Source organism: Emys orbicularis, chromosome 8 (genome assembly GCF_028017835.1).
Source record: "Emys orbicularis isolate rEmyOrb1 chromosome 8, rEmyOrb1.hap1, whole genome shotgun sequence".
Taxonomy (NCBI): Eukaryota; Metazoa; Chordata; order Testudines; family Emydidae; genus Emys; species Emys orbicularis.
In genome coordinates, this window is record NC_088690.1 from 102,101,259 (window position 1) to 102,121,755 (window position 20,497).

The 20,497-nt window shown below is 42.4% G+C and overlaps 1 protein-coding gene across 1 annotated transcript; it reads left to right on the plus strand.

Annotated features, from left to right (window-relative positions):
* Positions 1 to 205: 205 nt before the first annotated feature.
* Positions 206 to 20,033, plus strand: CATSPER3 (cation channel sperm associated 3). The gene is made up of 8 exons (XM_065409990.1): positions 206 to 318; positions 930 to 1,083; positions 3,593 to 3,832; positions 14,131 to 14,313; positions 14,881 to 15,021; positions 15,792 to 15,911; positions 18,042 to 18,199; positions 19,931 to 20,033. The coding sequence occupies exons 1-8, from the start codon at positions 206 to 208 to the stop codon at positions 20,031 to 20,033; spliced, it is 1,212 nt and encodes a 403-aa protein (XP_065266062.1).
* The last annotated feature ends 464 nt before the right edge of the window (positions 20,034 to 20,497 follow it).

Here is a 20,497-nt window from a genome sequence, read left to right on the forward strand (position 1 = left end):
TCCAGCACTTTGTTTCAAGTGCTGACGTATCATTTTTATGCCTGGAAGTGACCTCATAAAGTGATGATGTCAAATAGAAAATTCCATTCTTTTCTATATAGAGTATTTCTGTTCTCTGTGCTTGGCCTTGTGCACGCTGAGTTACTTAAGGGAATACATAATGACCACCTAGATCTCTTAAACTAAATAATCTGAAAGTGTGAGTATGGAGCCTACAGAATCTTTTCATCAGAGACGACTTGTGTCGAACTTGGTTGTTGAAAATTTTAAATCCTCGTCTGATGCTGACGTGAAACACACTCTGTTCTGGCGATTCAGGTAAGTACTTGACCAAGTCCTTTAAAATATGTATTTAGGGTTTGATCTACAAAGAAGTTACAATGAGTCAGATTCATCCTCCATATAACTCTGTCACTGGCTGGAGCTACCAAGTGATGAATTTGACCATTATTTCTTTATGTATTAAACTAAAGGCAAGGGATTTTTGCTTTCTGTTTGACTAAACCTCGGTGATTATATCAGTAAGAGTTTAATGAGGGAGACTGTTCATAAATATGCATTTAAATTAAATACCAAACAATTTTTGCCCTAGTGCCTTTAAATTAATTGCTAATAAGACTGGGCATCTGCTCATCTGGATATCCTGGGAAAAGAATGGGAATTTCTTTGTTGTCTTGGAACTTTCTGAAAAATACTGGGAGCTTCTCAGTGATTCTGGATTAAAATAAAAAATTACCACTGAACATGCAAATCTATTTTTAACTCATTGTAGATTTCACAATGATTAACTACCCCTGAAGGGAAAGGGTCCACCTTTCCTGACCTTGCTCTCTTTGAAGTCATTGGGAAGGAGAATCAGCCTGTCATTTGCCAGACTCTTAATGGTCCTAGAATTTACCCTATTTTTTGTCCCTTAAATTGTTTGATAGGAGACGGGACATTGAATTTTGTGCATATATACGCAGATTACTGCAGAATCCCCTGTTCAACTCAATCATGATAAGCATCATCTCACTCAATGCAGTGTTCTTGGCCTTGGAAACTGATTATGCTATTAAGCTTAATTCTTATGCATCTCTGGAGGTAAGGAGCTGGGCAATGGAATGGGTGGTAAGTTCTCCTTTCATTTCACTAGCATCTGCTGACGATGTAGCAAGTTTTTTAAGTGTTTTTTTTTCTATCCATGAATAATTGAGTAGTAAAGTGAAACAAAAATGGGAGCCTGCATTACAGAAACCAATATGTGTCCACTTTTCCATGTGCAAAGCACACCAGTATCAGCAGACATTGGGCCAGATCCTCAGCTGATGTAAACTGATGTAGCTCCATTGACACTAGTTTGCATCAGCTGTGCATCTGGTCCAAGGTGCACAGAAAGATCGTAGAAAGATTAACTCTAAAGCAACCTCACTGAGATGCTCTGATTGATGCCAGCTGGAACTGGCCCCTCCTCACTATTCCCCTACCTCAGGGTCACTTTATTGTTCTCTGGCCTAACCCCATTCTTGTCCCTGGACTGCCCCAGAATATCTTTATGCCCATAATGGCTGGCTATGCTGGTTTTACACCACTGGGGCATTTGACTACATCAGGCAACTTTGTGTCTCCTTTGTGCTGCTGGAGTGACACCCAGGGCATTACTCAGGGCTGAGGCTCTGCCCCCAAAGGTTTAAATAAAAAAGTCAATCTTATTTTATTTTCTAAAATTAAATAAATGAATAAACACAGTGGTTGAAGCCCCGTCCCAGCGACTAACCCTACAGTAACACTTTGGTGGGTGTGACTCTGCCCTGGTGAGTACCCTAGTGTGGCTCTAATGGGGATGGGGCTAGAGCCAGAAAACCCAAGTCAGTGTCAAGTTTCACAACCATTGATTATTACTAAATTATTTTTTAAAATACCATGACAGGGTCCTTTTAGTTGTCACCAGTATTTTTTTTTAAACCTTAAGAAGTTAACACCACTAACTTGAGCTCATATTTTCAATATTCAGTTTTCATACTGAAAAATACTTATCTCCCAAGCACACCTTAATTTTCTTGTCTTACACAAGTCAGCTACTCTAGACCAGTGTTTTTCAACCTTTTTTTGGGCAAAGGCACACTTGTTTCATGAAAAAAATCACGAGGCACACCACCATTAGAAAATGTTAAAAAATTTAACTCTGTGCCTATATTGACTATATATAAAGTAATTCTCTTGAATAGGAATCAAATAAACACAAAGAAAGTATTTTATAATTACTTTATTATGAAATAGTAAGTAAACAGAAATATGAAAAATTATAAAATACTTTATTCAGTGCGCAATATTTTTTTCCCACGGCACACCAGGCAACATCTCGCGGCACACTAGTGTGCCGCGGAACAGTGGTTGAAAAACACTGCTCTAGACAAATCTCTGAATCTTTATAATATATCCCAGTAATGTGGAAACCAAAAGACAGGCCTGGCTAATGTCAAGAAGTCCATTCCCGTGTTGGAAAGTTTTAGAAAACTCCACTTCCAGAAGTAGACCCTGCTCAGGGAAAGGGAGGATGCATCATCTAGAGGTTAGAACAGGAGATGAGGTATCAGGAGACTTCAGGTTCTGTCCTTGGCTCTGCCACTGACCTGGGCCAAAACACAACCTCCCCGTGCCTCAGTTTCCCCATTTGTACAATATCCTGTGAAGGGATAATACAACTCTCAATAGCAGATAAAAATGGTTTTATGATTAATGACATATTTGGCATTTGCCTGACTCCCTTAAATAAACATCCTCATTCCTCTTCAAGATCAGTTTGCATTCTTGATGACACTCATGAAGTGTGAGGTGGAGTTATATTATCAGGTTTGACTGGCTCACCCTGGCCCTCTGCATGAGGCAGTAGATAAGACAATTCCCTGAGTGAGACCTATTTTGTTCTGTCAGTTTTAATAGTGTATTAGCAATTGTTCTCATTTCAAGTTAGTATTGCTCTGGGACCTGTTAGCCAACCCAATTGTTTAGACAAGCAAGAACTAGCCTAAGAATTGACTCAGAAGAGGAGGGAGCATAATGGTCCACAAATACATTGGGTGCCATTATAAAAGTGGTATTTACTGCCCTGTGGTATTTATGGTATTCCCTGCACTTGGAATGGTAAATTTAACTCTGGTAAATGTCCAGTTTCTAGTGTGCTCAGCGTATTTGAAGAGTGAAAACACCAAGGATGGAGAGGAATTCTGCAGAGTGGTACATGGCAATACAATTAAGACTTATTCTGGGTGGAACATGGCAGTGTAACTAGGAATATTGGGGTGAAATTTAAACTGTTAGGGAAAACTCCGATTGCCCAAGAATGGGGCTCCATGTTATTTTAGGACATTTAAATGAGAGTGGATGAAACACTAGCAGGTGCCCTGGAAGGAGCAGCCTTGTGATGGCAGTAAGAACTAAACGGCTTGACTTTATTTGCATCCCTGTGTATCTAAGAGTAGGATAGAGCTGTTGGTTAATCTAATTCAGGGTTTAACAGGAACAACCGAAGGCTCTTTTCTTCTGTAATCAAAGCCTTCCCTCCCCCGCCCCCGCAATTACATGTTCATGACTCATATTGTTTTCTTTTCAGCTGGCCGATCTGATTATTATATCCATCTACACCACAGAGATTTTGCTGAAGTTTTATGTGGATCCCTTGAATTACTGGAGGAGTGGCTATAACCTGTTTGATGTTCTCATACTTCTCATTGCTTACCTCCCATATACCATTGACAAAAATGACATCAAACACTACAGAACATGGGACATAATTAATGGTTTCCAGGCACTCAAGATTCTGAAGCTTATCTCCTACAGCAGAGGCATGAGGGTAAATTGATTATCTATAATTACCGTGGAAACACACTTCTGATTTTTATATCCAGGCCATTACAACTGCACTTGTAAGCAGTCATGGGATAAGAGGGAAGGTTCTCTCATGGATTGGTAACTGGTTAAAAGATAGGAAACAAAGGGTAGGAATAAATGGTCAGTTTTCAGAATGGAGAGAGGTAAATAGTGGTGTTCCACAGGGGTCTGTGCTCGGCCCAGTCCTATTCAACATATTCATAAATGATCTGGAAAAAGGGGTCAACAGTGAGGTGGCAAAATTTGCAGATGATACAAAACTACTCAAGATAGTTAAGTCCCAGGCAGACTGCGAAGAGTTACAAAAGGATCTCTCAAAACTGGGTGACTGGGCAACAAAATGGCAGATGAAATTCAATGTTGATAAATGCAAAGTAATTCACCTTGGAAAACATAATCCCAACTATGCATATAAAATGATGGGGTCTAAATTAGCTGTTACCGCTCAAGAAAGAGATCTTGGAGTCATTGTGGATAGTTCTCTGAAAACATCCACTCACTGTGCAGCGGCAGTCAAAAAAGCAAACAGAATGATGGGAATCATTAAGAAAGGGATAGATAATAAGACAGAAAATATCATATTGCCTCTATATAAATCGATGGTACACCCACATCTTGAATACTGCATGCAGATGTGGTTGCCCCTGCTCAAAAAAGATATATTGGACTTGGAAAAGGTTCAGAAAGGGGCAACAAAAATGATTAGGGGCATGGAACTGCTGCCATATGAGGTGAGATTAATAAGACTGGGACTTTTGAGCTTGGAAAAGAGATGACTAAGGGGGGACACGATAGAGGTCTATAAAATCATGACTGGTGTGGAGAAAATAAATAAGGAAGTGTTATTTACTCCTCATAACACAAGAACTAGGGGCCACCAAATGAAATTAATAGGCAGCAGATTTAAAACAAACAAAAGGAAGTATTTTTTCACACAACTCAGAGTCAACCTTTGGAACTCCTTGCCAGAGGATGTTGTGAAGGCCAAGACTATAACAGGGTTCAAAAAAGAACTAGATAAATTCATGAAGGATAGGTCCATCAATGGCTATTAGCTAGGATGGGCAGGGATGGTGTCCGTAGCCTTGGTCTGCCAGAGGCTGGGAATGGGCGACAGGGGATGGATCACTTGATGATTATCTGTTCTGTTCATTCCCTTTGGGGCACCTGGCACTGGCCACTGTCGGAAGACAGGATACTGGGCTAGATGGACCTTTGGTCTGACCCAGTATGGCCGTTCTTATGTTCACTTTCCTTTCTTTTGACTTAAGGTTTTTGTTTTCCAACATTTTTGTTGCTCTTTGGATCACATTCACCATAAATAACTGATGAGGGAACAGCATAGGAAGAGCGGTCCATCATGCAGAAGGCCTAGGTTCCGTTACCTAGCCTAGGTTGCTTTTTAATCCTAATTTCTGAAATGGCGCTGAACATGAATTATCCTGGGCGACTCGTGCAACTAAACTGTGTTCTGTATCAGTTGAGCTGCAGCCATTGCTGGTACCTGCTGTCAAAAGCAGGTAATTTTCTTAGTGTAGACAAGGCTTCATTGCCCGGAGCAGCGGGCAATGCTTAGGGAAGCATGCTCAGGGAGTGGTTGACGTTGCTCCATAAGGAGCCCAATCCAGTATTATAGGTCATTGTGATTTGTAATTATCCCCCCTCCTCTTAAATTTAGTGGAGTTTTCAGCAGAGGCTCTGCAGCCTTCTGACAGCATTCCATAGAATGCTAAAAGGGCAATGAAAGGGTCACTGCACTCGTTATTTAACAAAGGCAGGATAAACTGATGAGAGAGCGTCCGCACACAAAGTCACACTAGTTTAAGTAAATCGATGCAACTTTAGGTGTCGAGTAGGGCTTGGTCTCTAGTTAAAATGTATACCGGCATAGCTGTGTCAGTCAGGGGTGTGAAAAACCAATACCCCCTGACCAACAAACACAGCTATGGCGACAGAAGTGTGCTTGTGTAAACATAACTAACATCATTTGGGAAGGTGACGTTCCTATACTCACAGAAAAACTCCTTCTGTTGGTGCATGCTGCATCTACATTAGGGGACTCTGCTGGCCTAGGCTTTTGTAGCGTAGAGCTAGCCTAGGTCTCAGTGATCTGCTAATCCAATGCCTGTGACGTTGTACTGGAAGTAAATGCAGGATTATGGCACCACCAAATGAATCAGGCAGGAGTCTGAAGCGATTGTGGCTGCTTACAAAGGAGACAGCCTGTGTTTGTATAAACTTCCCAGGTTAAGATGCACTCCTCTGCTTTGCTGCCGAGGGAGTGGGATAGAAGAATGAATCAGGACCGTCAGGAGAACTTCAGTGAAGCCTGAACAGACCACCTTCTTCGGGAGCCACTTGTCTAAAGAATCCCCTCCAAAGTAGCTTGATGAGAACTGAGTACAATGCAGCCCTAACAATTAGAAAAATCACCTATGGAATGCAAGCAATTTTTGTTAGTCCCTTGAGTGATCATGGGTTTCACTGAATTTGGTTGTAATATAACTAACCCCTTTAGCGGCTATAGTTTCTGCTGCAGCATAGAGGTAGCTGTAACATTTGCAGTGTTCTCTGTATGTTAACAGTGTGTGCTGAGCCTTCTGGAATGATGTTGGTTGTTTCTTGAGTATGGTGCGGGGAGCTGAAGAAATTTAATATTTTTGAGTTTTATAAAGTCCACAGCATGAACATTATTTGCTTTCTGCTTCTCCCATGTTCAGGAGAGATTTTCCTTTCCATTTTCATTTTACCACAGTGCTATGACTGGGAAAAAATAGCTATTAACAAATAAGTCACACATGCTATTTTAAACAATGAGTTTTTCTCTCAAGCACACCATTTCTTACTTAGTTTTCTCCGGACAACCCTGGAGGTTTATTTTTTAGTAGGGAGTTAATGTGGGTAGTGACTGCTCAGCCTGCATCTCTGCATGTAATTAATTGGTTGGGTAGCCCACCAGAAGTGGAACATTTATGGGCATAAGGCTCTTATAATGTTCACTTCTGAGCCTTCCTTCCTCTAGTTTGGATAGTAAACTTCAGTGATTGCCAGACTTTTTACATGTTAATTATTCACTGTAGCTGGAAGAGGGGACAAAATTGAGGTATGTGAAATAATGAGTGTGTCAGGTGCTGCTATTTATCCTTTCTGATAATACTAGACCAGTGATTCTCAAACTTTTGTACTGGAGAACCCTTTCACATAGCAAGCCTCTGAGTGCAACCCCACTTATAAATTAAAAACACAGTTTTATATATTTAACACCATTATAAATGCTGGAGGCAAAGCGGGGTTTGGGGTGGAGGCTGACAGCTCGTGACCCCCCATGTAATAACCTCACGACCCCCTGAGGGGTCCTGACCCCCAGTTTGAGAACCCCTGTACTAGAGCAAGGAGAGACACAGCAAATGAACAGACATTTACATTTTCTAAAAGCTTTTTTTTAAACAACAGTGGATGATTAACTTGTGGAACTCATTGCCACTGGATAGGAGTGAGACCAAGGTCTTACCAAGGTTTTAAAAAAATAAAATAAAATAATGTAAGGTAAAATTGGGCATCTAACTCACATTAGGCACCTAATCTGATTAGGCCCTTTTGAAACTCCCACTAGACACCTATTTGCAACTTTGGGAGCTTAAATATCTTTGTAAATCTTGCCCTTAGGAGCCTAAGATTTATTGAAAGTCAATGGGACTTAAGTTCCTAAGTCTCTTAAGTACTTTTGAAAATTTACTCTTGGGCATTTCTATGGATAAGAACATCCAGGGAATAGGATAAAAATGGATAAGGGCTGTAAATCCTCAAGCTTCAGGGTATAAGCCTGCCACTTCCTATTCCAAGGCAATTAGAAAGATCCTTAATGAGCAAGTTATCCTGTAATTATCCATCATGATGTTTCTTGCATCCTCCTCTGAAGTATTTGGTACAGGCTGATACTGGAGACAGGTTACTCAATGGACAATTGCTCTGATCCAGTCTGGCATTTCTTGTGTTCTTAGTGACCGAAACTCTCTGCTAAAAGACATTCTTTGTAAAATATGTTACAATCTGCCCCAGTGAGCTTTGCTGAAGGGGTGGGAGGTTGTTTGTACCTATATGTGTATTATAATGAATTAATTGAAGTCTATATTAGCCTTTCACTGGGGAAACTGTATTTAATGCTGAAAACTCAAACATGTGCCACATTCTTGGCACACGTCCCTTTATTAATTAAAAAACTCTTTAAAACACACTGCCTTACACCTTGGGGCAATAAATTTCCACCTTGAGGAAATAATTTCCTTGCTGTATTCCATACAGAGCAGTTCTGTTAGCTGTGATCCCAGTCGTCATGTAGGCTCCATTTATCCTTATTTCAATTTGAAAATAAACTTTTTAAATGCCAGGTTGTTCCAAAAATCAACTTTTCTGCTTTTTTAAAAATGTATTTGGGATTAATTTCAGCATATTTACAGTTTAGGAAGACCATGAGCCCACAAAGCTGCGTCTTAATAGCAGAAGCACAGAGGACCTGTTATGGATTTCTGGAGGTGTACAGGAACCTCAGGATGTGCCATAGAAACTGAAAATTATTTGATGCTTCTATACAAGGGGCACTTGCTAGACTGCAATCACCAATGGCATTTTATGGCTCTCTTGTTACCTTCAGCTATAGGTGATTGTCGTTTTTTAGGATCAAGTGCACAACCCGCATTTGCTGAACACCATGACATACCTTGGTAAAAATGTCATATGTTTTTTTGTGTAAATGGCTTTTGTTCCTACTCCCAAACACAGATACAAGAATAAAATTAGGCATTGAGTGCTTGGGACAATCAGGATTCAGGTGATGGCTAGGTTTCCGTGGACAAAAGATGAAGGTGACCAGTGTGGGTTACATTAGAAGAAGCAGTGTCTGTACCCAGATTTCTGAAATGTGTCATGCTTTGTCTGTTGTTAGCAGCACTCTACAAAGTGTTCCTTCCTGTAAGAAAGGGCGCTCAGCTTCTATGTTCTGTAGCTACAAGATGTTGACATGATTTCACGCACCTAAGCAGCTCTGACATTCCATCCAGTAGAGGGCAGTAGTGTTTACATGCAGGTGGGAAGAATCCCAAGGAGTTGCATAAATTATAGATGGGACTGGTAGCACTGCCTATTATTCAGGTTGCCTGATACTTCCCATTATAACAGTGGTTCTCAACCTTTCCAGACTGCTGTACCCCTTTCAGGAGTCTGATTTGTCTTGCGTGCCCCCAAGTTGTACCTCACTTAAAAACTACTTGCTTACAAAATCCGACGTAAAAATACAAAAGTATCACAACACACTATTACTGAAAAATTACTTACTTTCTCTTTTTACCATATACTTATAAAAATAAATCATTTGGAATATAAATATTGTACTTATATTAAAGTGTATAGTATATAGAGCAGTATAAACAAGTCATTGTATGAAATTTTAGTTTGTACTGTCTTTGCTAGTGCTTTTTATGTAGCCTGTGGTAAAACTAGGCACATATTTAGATGAGTTGATGTACCCCCTGGAAGACCTCTGCTTATCCCATGGGTATGCTTACCCCTGGTTGAGAAGCTCTGCATTATAAGACCCCATTTTCAGTTGATAACTGTATAACTTTGCCAAACTTCAGCCATTCAGGCTGAAATTTTGCATGTTGGCAGTCTGCCTCAGGCTAAATATTTTTCAAAACTTCAGCCAAAATGTGTCTGCCATTTCCAAGAACAAGGCTAGGGAAAATATATCATTTTGCTCATGCTAAAAAACTCTGGCAATCTCTTCTTTGAAAAGCTCTAGTGCTCCTATGCTTTTGAGCAAGGGCTGTATATTTAGTGTGATGGTGGCCTTTATGACAGAGATGAGTCTTTTGCTGTGCCCATGAAATTCTGCCCAAATTATAAGACTTTCTTTGCATATTCTCAGTAGAGATTTCATAGATTTTAGCAGCTAAAAACTCCGAATCTTCACTGAGCAAGCTCCATCCCTTCACAGGTCCTATGTGTGATCGGACTTTGCATGCCTTACCCGCACAGAATGACTGAGTCCAGGGCGATAGGGGCTCAGAAGGACTTTCCCTGTAATGGTTGCTCCCAGCTGCTCCAGACCAGGGTGGGTCCGGGCATTGGAATTGAGATCAGGGAGCCTGTCTTTCCTGTGTTCTCAATGACCCCTCCCCCCTCTCCCCTGATAGCACACTGGCAGCGAAGAAGAGGGGACAAAACAGGACTTGGGGAGGGAAGGAGTAGATTAGACCAAGGAGTCTGGTGAGATGGGGACTGTGGGGAAGAGAAACTGGGACGGGGAATGGCTGGGCAAGGAGCCTGGATGGGGAACTGGTATCGGGGAGGGAACTTGAGGGGGGGGGGGTAGGCTGGAACTGGTTGGGCAAGAAGACAGGAACTGGGAGCCAGTGAAGGAAATGCGGGGAGGGACTGGGAGTCTGTTGGCTGAGGGAGGAACATTGAGATTGATGAGGCAGGGTGGGAGACTGGGACTGGCTGGTCAAGGAGACTAGGAACCATTGGAGCTATAGTCTTTAATTACATCATCACATCCTATTTTTAACCCAGGACCTCTGCCTCATTCAGTGTGCGCGGCCCTCGGCCACACTGTTCAAACCCTGCTCTGAAGACAGGATTATTGATTTCGTCATGGGCTTTTCTGTGGTGCTCATCACTACAGTATCTTGAGTGCTTAAGAATATAAGAATGTAAGAATGGTCGTACTGGGTCAGACCAAGGGTCCATCCAGCCCAGCATCCTGTCTGCTGACAGTGGCCAATGCCAGGTGCCCCAGAGGGAGCGAACCTAACAGGTAATGATCAAGTGATCTCTCTCCTGCCATCCATCTCCACCTTCTGACAAACAGAGGCTAGGGACACCATTCCTTACCCATCCTGGCTAATAGCCATTAATGGACTTAACCTCCATGAATTTATCTAGTTCTCTTTTAAACCCTGTTATAGTCCTGGCCTTCACAACCTCCTCAGGCAAGCACAGGTTGACTGTGCTTCACAAACAATCCCCTGTGAGGTGACGGGGTGGCGTTATCCCCATTGCGCAGATGGGGAACCGAGGCACAGACCGATTAGGTAAAAAGTTTCTACTAATTTTGGGGGTCCAAACTGAGACCCCTAGGTCCTGAAATTCCATGGTATTTAATATTATCTAGCACTTTATATGTTCAAAGCACAACATCCCATTGACCAGTTGCAACTGTGAGTGCTCAGCACTTCTGCAAATCAGATCCTAGGTATCAAGTTTGACATAGAAAATGCGGGACGTACTATAAGTAACCATCTGTGAAAAGTTTGGTTTAAGTGATTTCTCAGCATCCCACAGAAAGTCTGTGGCAGAGGCTGGGATAGAATCCAATTTTCCAGGGCAGAATTCAACTGCTTTAACTATGAGATCATCCTTTTTCTTCCTGCAATCCTTTGCCTCATTCACTTCACACCTTCCAACTTGTGCAACAGATAAATCAGGGGTCTTACAGACAACAGCCTCTTTTACTACACAGCCCTGATTCATTGCCAGAGCAGGCCCATCCTGTGCACTGAATGAGGCAGGGGTCCTATAGAAAAAATACTTTGTGGTCATGTAGTTAAGACTGTCATAATGTGTACACACAAAGGGGCCTAATTAAGGTTATGCAGGCAATCTTAACTTTGGCTTTTCCTAACTTCTGAGTGCTTCCATTTGCAACCTTAATAAAGCTCTTTCTTTATTACAAAATATATATATATATATATATATACAGATATATTTTCAAGCATTTTTATGTTGCAGATTGCTTGAAAGTATCTTATAGCTGAATATTGTGTTACTTTTCTCAGATTAAAAAAACAAGGTTGTTTTAACCTTATTGGGCTTTAAATACGTTATTCTCTTCCTCTGATTCATACTCAGGAAAAAGTAAAACAGAATTCTTTTTAGCTTTACATAGTGTATGGTGTATGACCAATGTTTAGGGCTTTGTAAATAATGACCAGCACTTCAATTTGCAACAAGGAGTAATTAGCAACTAGTGCAGAGACAGCAATGCAGAATATTGTTTGCTCTTCTTTACTTAAAAGGTGAAGTAGCAGCATTCTGCACTAGCTGAGGCTTTTCAGTGGCTGCAGCAGGATGGCAGGGCTCTGTCAGCAAATAGTAGAGCCCTACATGAAAGAGTTGATGTTCTGCTGACTTATTGTGGTAGATGCATCCAGGTAGAACAGCAGTGGGAGTGGCTCTCTAGAAATTGGGAATTAGTGGAGATCCTGGAGGGAATCTTTAGGAAAAGCCAAGGTCAGGGAAGAAGCTCAGATGGAGGTTTATGATGTGTTCTTCTCTTTGTTACCCATAAAGCCAAACTGCACAAAAGAAGTGAGTTTGGACCTTAACTCCAGGTCTGTGTAGTCTGTTGACACAGCATTTAAAACAACAGTAGCGGGTCTATGCTATCTCTCTCACCATTGCTATCATTGTTGGAGCTGCCACAGTCAAAAATTTTAGGGAAAAAGGCTAGTGTAGATGCTGCCCTCATATAAAAAAGGTTCAGCATCTTGTCACATCTGACCTGGATGGAAGCTAGCTGCATGAAACTCAATCCATATAAAATGGAGGTGATGCCTAGTGCCAGAAGGAAACATCTGGAGGAATTAGCCAGGGTGCGACTGCTTCCTAAATTATTGATGTGAGTATATATTTCTTAGGGCAGACAAGGTTTAGGAAAACCTGGAACTATCCACCTGATTGCAGGGGAAATCCTTAATCCATCATAACAAGATTAACTATTTGGCAATCATAGGGGATTGGAAAGTACATCTTACGTTAGCTTTGCACAAACCTCTTAACCAGGAAGTGCCACCTCAACAGATCAACTGTGTAGATTATGGAGTTTTAACTTGAGATGCTTGAGACATTGTCTAAAAAGGAGTTGATAAATGGATATTCCCTGAACCAGTGCACTGCATGAGATCCTCCGGCATTAGCACATTTTTCATAATCAGGGGAAATCATCAAATCCATTCATTAGCTAGTGTCTGGAGTAATATAACGTTGGTGCAAGAGGCTGTGTGTAGTTTTCTGCAACCTAGAGTTAATAGAAATGTTTGCAATTTGGCAGAGATCCATTACCAATGGTCTGACTTAAGCTGTATTCCCAAATCAGTATACATCAGTTCCTAAGAGCGCCTGGTGTACATATTGGTGTCATCCGTAGGATTTGTTCTGTCTCTCAGGCTGTTCCTGCCTAGTGAACCCCTGGTTTTCAGTGATTTCTTACACAGGGGTTACCATAGTGGAAAAGACCATTGACCCATCTGACACCCTGATTCTGATCAAGCAGTATTGGACGCATCTAGTCACCTATACAATGATGATAGGGATGGGAATTTCTTCCTGACCTCAGTTCATGAGCAGACTCTACACTGAAGCATGAGGATTGATAGCTTTTGTAATTTTTATCCAACTAATTTAATACAAATGTTCTTCTTACAAAGTGTCTAATCTTTTATGAACACAAAATATTGTGCAGCAGTGAACCCAACAAGGTAATTAAAATAGGTGTGAAAAACTGTCTTTTTTAAATGTGCTCCTTTTGAATTGATTGAGTGCCCTTGGTTGTTTTAAAGGACACCACAAAGCGCCTTAATTTTTCATCTTTCCACTTATTTGTACATTTGTCCTGCTTAATAGTAGAATAAACAAAATGAGTGGTAAATGCACTGTGGACTGCACGGCTGTTAGCTAGAAAATATGGAAGGAGGGATGGTGTGATCTTGACTGTCTAGCAGCTGGACTCTTGAGATGATAATGAATAATACTCGACACTTCTATAGTGCCTTTCGTTCCAAGACCACAAAGCATTTAAACATGAATGAATGAAGATTTACAACACCCTATCCTAAGGTGTAACGGGGAGTCAGTGACTGAGTTGGGAATAGAACCTCTAATTGCATAGTCCCTGTCCCAGGCTCTCACCTGTAGGCAATACTTCCTTATTGCTGACAAGTAAAAAGCACTCCTGTTGTTTGAGGAAGAACTGTGCCTGTAATGGCCACACATGATCAGGACCTTGGTGTTTTCAGTGTCTCACTACATAGACAGGCCACCTCCCCCAGCGCAGCACCCTGGGGGATTGGCTCAGAACAGGCTCAAAGGGAAGAGTGCCACTAGCTGAATCACGGCTTTCTGGGAATTAAACAAGCATTTTCTTTCGTTTAGAACTGCTTGTCTCCGCTCTAAACTGCACACATTTGTTTTTCTCTATTGCAGAGTTTGATAACAGCTCTAGGCCAGACTGTGAAGACTGTGATCTACGTCCTTGTCTTGCTGTTTCTGTTAATGTTTATCTTTGCCATTTTGGGTTACGGATTGTACGGAGACCCTGAAACCGGAGACAGTAAAAACTGGGGCAACCTAGCATCTGCCCTTTTCACGCTCTTCTGTTTAGTAACGGTAATTTCTGCTGTCCTTTCCATTTGATGTCTGCCTGTTATAGAAACTATTGTAAGTAACCACTACCTCTGATTTTGGTCGGGATGTTGGGGAAGTCATTTAATTAAACTGTGATTGTTCTCAGCATTAAAGGTGGTGGGAGCTGTTCCCTGGGTTTTATTTAATGTCAGATGGTTGTGAAAATTCAGCTTGATGGATAGATTCATTTTTTTGGTATTAAAGACTCAGAGGCGAAAGCTTGCTGAGCTGACAGCAATGGGATATTTAGTAGCTTTCATATGGCATCAAGTATCAGAGGGGGAGCCGTGTTAGTCTGAATCTGTAAAAAGCAACAGAGGGTCCTGTGGCACCTTTAAGACTAACAGAAGTATTGGGAGCATAAGCTTTCGTGGGTAAGAACCTCACTTCTTCAGATGGCATTTGAGTCTGGAACTCTAAGCAACTGGGGGAAAACAGAGTTCAGTTTAAAAAAGAGAGAACGAGAGAGAGAGAGAGAGAGATTTAATCTGGTCTGTGAGTCAAGCTGTGGTTTGGAACTAACTGATCAGAGATTCAATGCATTTGCAGGTTGACGGCTGGACGGACTTTCAGGATGAATTAGACCAATATGGTTTCAGTGCTAGCCGAGCCTTCACAATAGTGTTCATCTTGCTGGGGTTCTTTTTGTTTTTCAATATGTCTATTGGAGTTGTGATTATGAATATCCAGGTAAGTTGGGTTTCCCTTATTTTTTGTGTGTGTCTAACTACGGGGCCATTTGTCTGAAAACTAGTGTGTGCACCTTTTGAAAGCTGGCTTTTTGACACTGCTGGAGACCGAAGTCCTCTGTCCACTGCACAAGAACAAAATACCTTCCCCACATAGCCCTGCTGGTTTGCCTCAGACCAGAAGGGAGCATCTTCAGGGGAGAATGGTAGTGAATTCACTGTTCCCATTTAGGGTCAGTCTTAGGCATAAGTACAACAGGCAGCTGTACAGTGCCCTGGCCCTTGTCTGTGTCATGCAGAGACAAACAGAGCTAGCCAGAAACTCTCCATCCTCTCCTGTCCTTCCAGTCCTGTCAGCTGCCAACACCTCCCATATATGAGCATAAGGGAAATTTGCCTGAAGCTCCACACACTGCAACAAGGCCCATCAGAACGAAGGGGAAATTTGTGTCTATTTAAATCCATGGCCTACTGCAGGGTTTCTCTGAAGCATCTGGTACAGGATACTGACCTAAACAGACCGCTGCTCCAATTTGTTATGACCATTCCTATGTTCCTGGGTCATCCCGGGTGAAACTGCTAGCAAGGGTGCCAACTGTCAGGTGGAAATCTGCTGGACTGACCCTACCAAACTCAGCAGGTGGTAACCGCTTCGTTGCTACCAGTTTGGGCTTGATTTAGATCAGTGACTTAAAGGCGAAAGTGTCTCTGATTAATTGCCTGAGTCATCCGGTTAAGAGCATTTAACATACACTGTTTTGATATTTATAGGATTCCACTCAGAATTATGAACGAGAGCTTAAAGCAGAAAAACAAGCTGCTCTTCGGGCAAAAAAACAGGCCATATTACAAAGACAACAGGAAGAAGTAAACATGCTAATGCACCAGCAGGTAGATGCACTGAATTGTATTTACTTGAAGTTTATTGAACAGCATAAGTATTACAAACATATGTAAGATACAGTTTAGTGATGCAAGACAGCATAGAGTTATCTTCAATATAGGACTTTATAGTCATTTCTCTCACAGAAGCAATTTTCTAAGCTTTTTCACCTTTAGAAATGAGCCAGGCCATAGACCTTCATCTGTATCCTTTTATAAGTTCACGTGTCCGTTTGCCTGTTTGTCCCTCGGCCCGCGCCGCTTCCAGCAGCTCCCATTGGCCTGGAGCAGCGAACCGCGGCCACTGGGAGCCGCGATCGGCCGAACCTGCGGACGCGGCAGGTAAACAAACCGGCCCGGCCCGCCAGGGGCTTTCCGTGCACAAGCAGCGGAACAAGATTGGGAACCACTGGTCTACACTGTCCCAGAGATTTGACTACAGGGGATGTGAATAGCAGTGCACTCCAAAGTGCTGCATTGTAACCCCGTCATGTGGGTGCTGTGGGTGCGAACTTGAAGGTTCCTAGTTTGCATTAGTGTAGTCCTGTTTGAAGAGGACTACTTTTCCGCGAACTAGGAACCTTTTAGTTTGTGGTGTGTCCCCCGGGGGAGGTACAGTGCAGCACTCTGGTGTGCACTGCTATTCACATTCCCATAATCTGAACTGTGGGGCAGTGTAGACAAGCCCTTACTCAAAATCAGCTTTCTTCCAGTTCTTTAAGTGGGAATATCATTTTCCATGTCTAACACTCTGTCCATTACATTTATCTAAAGTCTGTTTTTGTGAACGTGAAATTCATGTAATGGATAATTTTGATTTTTTTACTCTGACAATTTTTGAAAATGAAGCTGATTTGATATAATTGTAAATACACCGCTACCTCGATATAACGCGACCCGATATAACACAAATTCGGATATAACGCAGTAAAGCAGTGCTCCAGGGGGAGGGGGGGCGGGGCTGCGCACTGGTGGATCAAAGCAAGTTCGATATAATGCGGTTTCACCTATAACGCGGTAAGATTTTTAGGCTCCCGAGGACAGCGTTATATCGAGGTAGAGGTGTACTGCTACTTCAGTGTAGATGATTGGAATAATCTGACTGCCTGTCCCCTGCCATCCCTTCTGTTCATTCTCATTATTATCAGATATAATTTAAATGCAATGCTGACAGACCCTGGGCATCGGTGGGCGGGATCGAACCTGGGACCTCATCTCTCTCTCTCTCTCTTGTGGTCTCGGTGCTACTAGATGGGACAGAACACCACACCCAGGAGGTGTGTGGGTTACATAAACAGCTCAGTATGGCTCAGTTGCTGGTGCTCTAACCTTTCGGCTATAAAGTCATTGATTCAAGTTCTGATTCAAATAACTGATTTAAGGTTAATGATTTCAGTTCCATCCACTGGTGATGTAAACTATTATAGGAACAATCTCTTTGGATGAGACCCTGAACTGCCATCCCCTCTGCCAGATCTGGTAGTTGTTCATGTGCAAGACAAAGATCCTATGACACTTCTGAAAAGACGTAACTTTGGCATCCTGGCCGATGTTCTCTCTGGGTATGTCTACACGGCAGCTGGGAGCTCCGCTTGAGGCTAGCATGCTACAAATAGCTGTGTGCTTGTTGCTGCACTGGCAGAGGCTCAGACTCAGGGGGTCAGGTCAGTCTGAGCTTGGGTGGCAACATTCACACTGCTGTTTTTAGCGCGTTCGCTCAAGCCGAGCTAATGCTACCCTGTCTACTTGGGCTGGGAGGCTTGCTCCAAACTGCAGCTTAGACATACCCACTGTGTTTTAAAAACAAAAGTTATATGGCCAAATTTCCAGCCCCTCTTCCAGTTTTGAACACCCCTTTTCAATGCTCATGAAACCAGGCACTCCTCATGCATGTTGCCAGAGCAACTGGCTGTGTGTGCAAAGCTGGGTGTGCAAAACTGGGTGTGCAAAACTGGAGGTCAGGGTTGAAAGCTCTGGGTAAGTTATTGTTGAGGCCTAAGGCTCCACCTGTCTCCATGGTCCCTGCATTGCTATCATCTTTCGTAAAGCTCCTTAAGATACCTGGAGAACAAAAATCCCAGTATAAAACCCCCATTCTGTTTTGATAATGTGTTTCCCTGGGATATTTTTTCACATTAGAAAACCAGTGAATATAAAACCTTCAGTGAATTGGTGGAGGACTTTAAAAAGACATTACATCATTCTGATCCTATGGTCTTAGAAGATTTTTGTGCCAGTATCCCATTTATTGATCTTTATTTGACATCCCTCGATCTTCAAGATAACACAGTTTATAGGTAGGTAACGTAGGTGTAAAGAAACAGAGACCAAGATGCTAGAAATCTTAAAAATGTGCATTTGAGTTGTTGTTTTCTTTCTTTGGATTAAATACTGGCCATCCCTTTGGCATTGTTACTGGAGAGTCTGTGCCCAATTAGTCTCCTTGGGTGAAAGATCTCTGAATGGACTGTGAGGGCACAGTTAAAGACATTGGATCTTACTGAAGCTGATGGTCAGTGTTTGCAGGCCAAAGCTTACAGAAGGTTTGATAGGCTGTTGCTAAAGTCCAGCAGTCTTGGATATTCCATGGATGGTTAAATCTGGGTCATGGAATGGCACTTTGGTAGCACTGACCTTCCCCTCACATTTGCAGATCTCTTGCTCTAGGTTCTGAGGTCTGCTGCAGATGATGGTGCTTCTCTGGTCTATGCACAGGGGCGGCTCCAGGCATCAGTGCAGCAAGCATGTGCCTGGGGTGGCAAGCCGTGGGGGGCGGCCTGCTGGCTGCTGTGAGGGCGGCCGTCAGGCTGCCTTCGGCGGCATGCCTGCGGGAGGTTCACTGGTCCCATGGCTTTGGTGGTAATTCGGCGGCGGGGACGCTGAAGGCACAGCACCAGCGGACCTCCCGTAGGCATGCCGCCGAATCCAAGTTACCAGCGGACCGCCCGCAGGCGTGCCGCCGAAAGCCGCCTGACTGCCGTGCTTGGGGCGGCAAAAACCATAGAGCCGCCCCTGTCTATGCAAATAGTACGTAGAGTGCTGATACTTATTTCTGGTACTAAGTTATTACAACAGAATGCCTTCTGACCCGGGCACAATGCTTTGCCATGCTAGGGAGCTGAGTTTGGTTCCTAACCTTGGTCCTTCATATTTGAGTCTGGGAGCTCTGTAAAGGCACTCCGGTAACAAAGCCATGTCTGTACATTCAGGTATTATGGTCTTTGGCTACACACATATGGAGCATAGGGCCTGGAATTCGGGAGCTTTTGCTCCAAAACTACTTGAGCTAAAGGAGAAGCTAGAAGATGAGAGTATCATTAAGTAGCCCTCTTTATGAGACAGCCACAAAGGGATCCCAAACCCTTGAGCAGATTTGACATTCCAGTCAGTAGAGGGTAGCGGTACATGTACACACTGGCCAATACATTTACAGGCTCTCCCACTAGCTCCCTGCCCTCCACCCCAGGAAAGAGTGTAAGGAAAGAGAGGAGTACCCCAGATGCCCCAAGGTGAAGGCATGCAATGCTAATGATGAGATCTTGGAGGGAACTGATGTCCTACACTACTCTTTCATTGATGGGAAAGCTATCATGATGCGGTCCTGTGTGGGATGGAAGGAGTAGGAAATGGGAATACTCAGTACCCGGCAAGTGCAGAGGTCTCTATTAGGGAGGATGAAAAGAGAATGCACACACAAAATAATGCTAAAACCCAGAAAAATTTGACTGTATAACGGGACCTGATTTGTCATCTGTTACTACAGGAAGATTTGGATTTCTTTGGCGATGGAGTAAAAAATCTTTCTTTGTTGTTATGCACGTAACCCCCCTCAAACAACTGATTATCCAGTTATTGTTCCTTGTTCTTTTTATCTTGTTAAATGAACAGTGAAAGGTCAGATTAGTTGAAGAGATGATAGTTCTACGTATACGTTTTTCACTCGGCTCTTCACATTTTCCATTACATTTGAACGCACTGAAATCATAATCTGATATTATTTCAGCCAGGCGCTTGTTTTCTCCCTGTAGGTTACAAGAACTCTATTATGAACTAGTTGGCACGTTGAACAGCATCTTGGAAGATGTAAGAGAAAAATCCGTGCTGCCCCCTGAGAAAGATCTGAAGAGTTAAATGTTCTAGTGTAGAAAATGTGATGCTTTGCCATTGTAAAAAACATTGTTTAAAAACAGAGCATAAATATACATAAATAAAAATAACTCAGAGGAGATTTACTTCCCCCTTTGATAACTTACTATAGAGTGTCTCCTTATAATAATACTGCACACTAATGCAGTACCTTTGATAAGAGGCAGTGTGAACTAATGGATAGAATGTTTGCCTGGGATTCAGAAGACCTGAGTTTTATTCTCAACTCTGTGACTAGCCTGCTGGGTAACCTAAGGCAAGTCACGTCACTGCTCCATGCCTCGGTTTCCCCATCTGTAAAATGGAGATTATGATACTAACCTGCTTTGTAAAGCGCTTTGAGATCTACTGATGAAAAGCACTAGATAAGAACTGAGTATTATTATTTATTTATTTATTTAAGGACCTCAACATGCCTTATAAATATTGATTGATTTAGATATTATTGT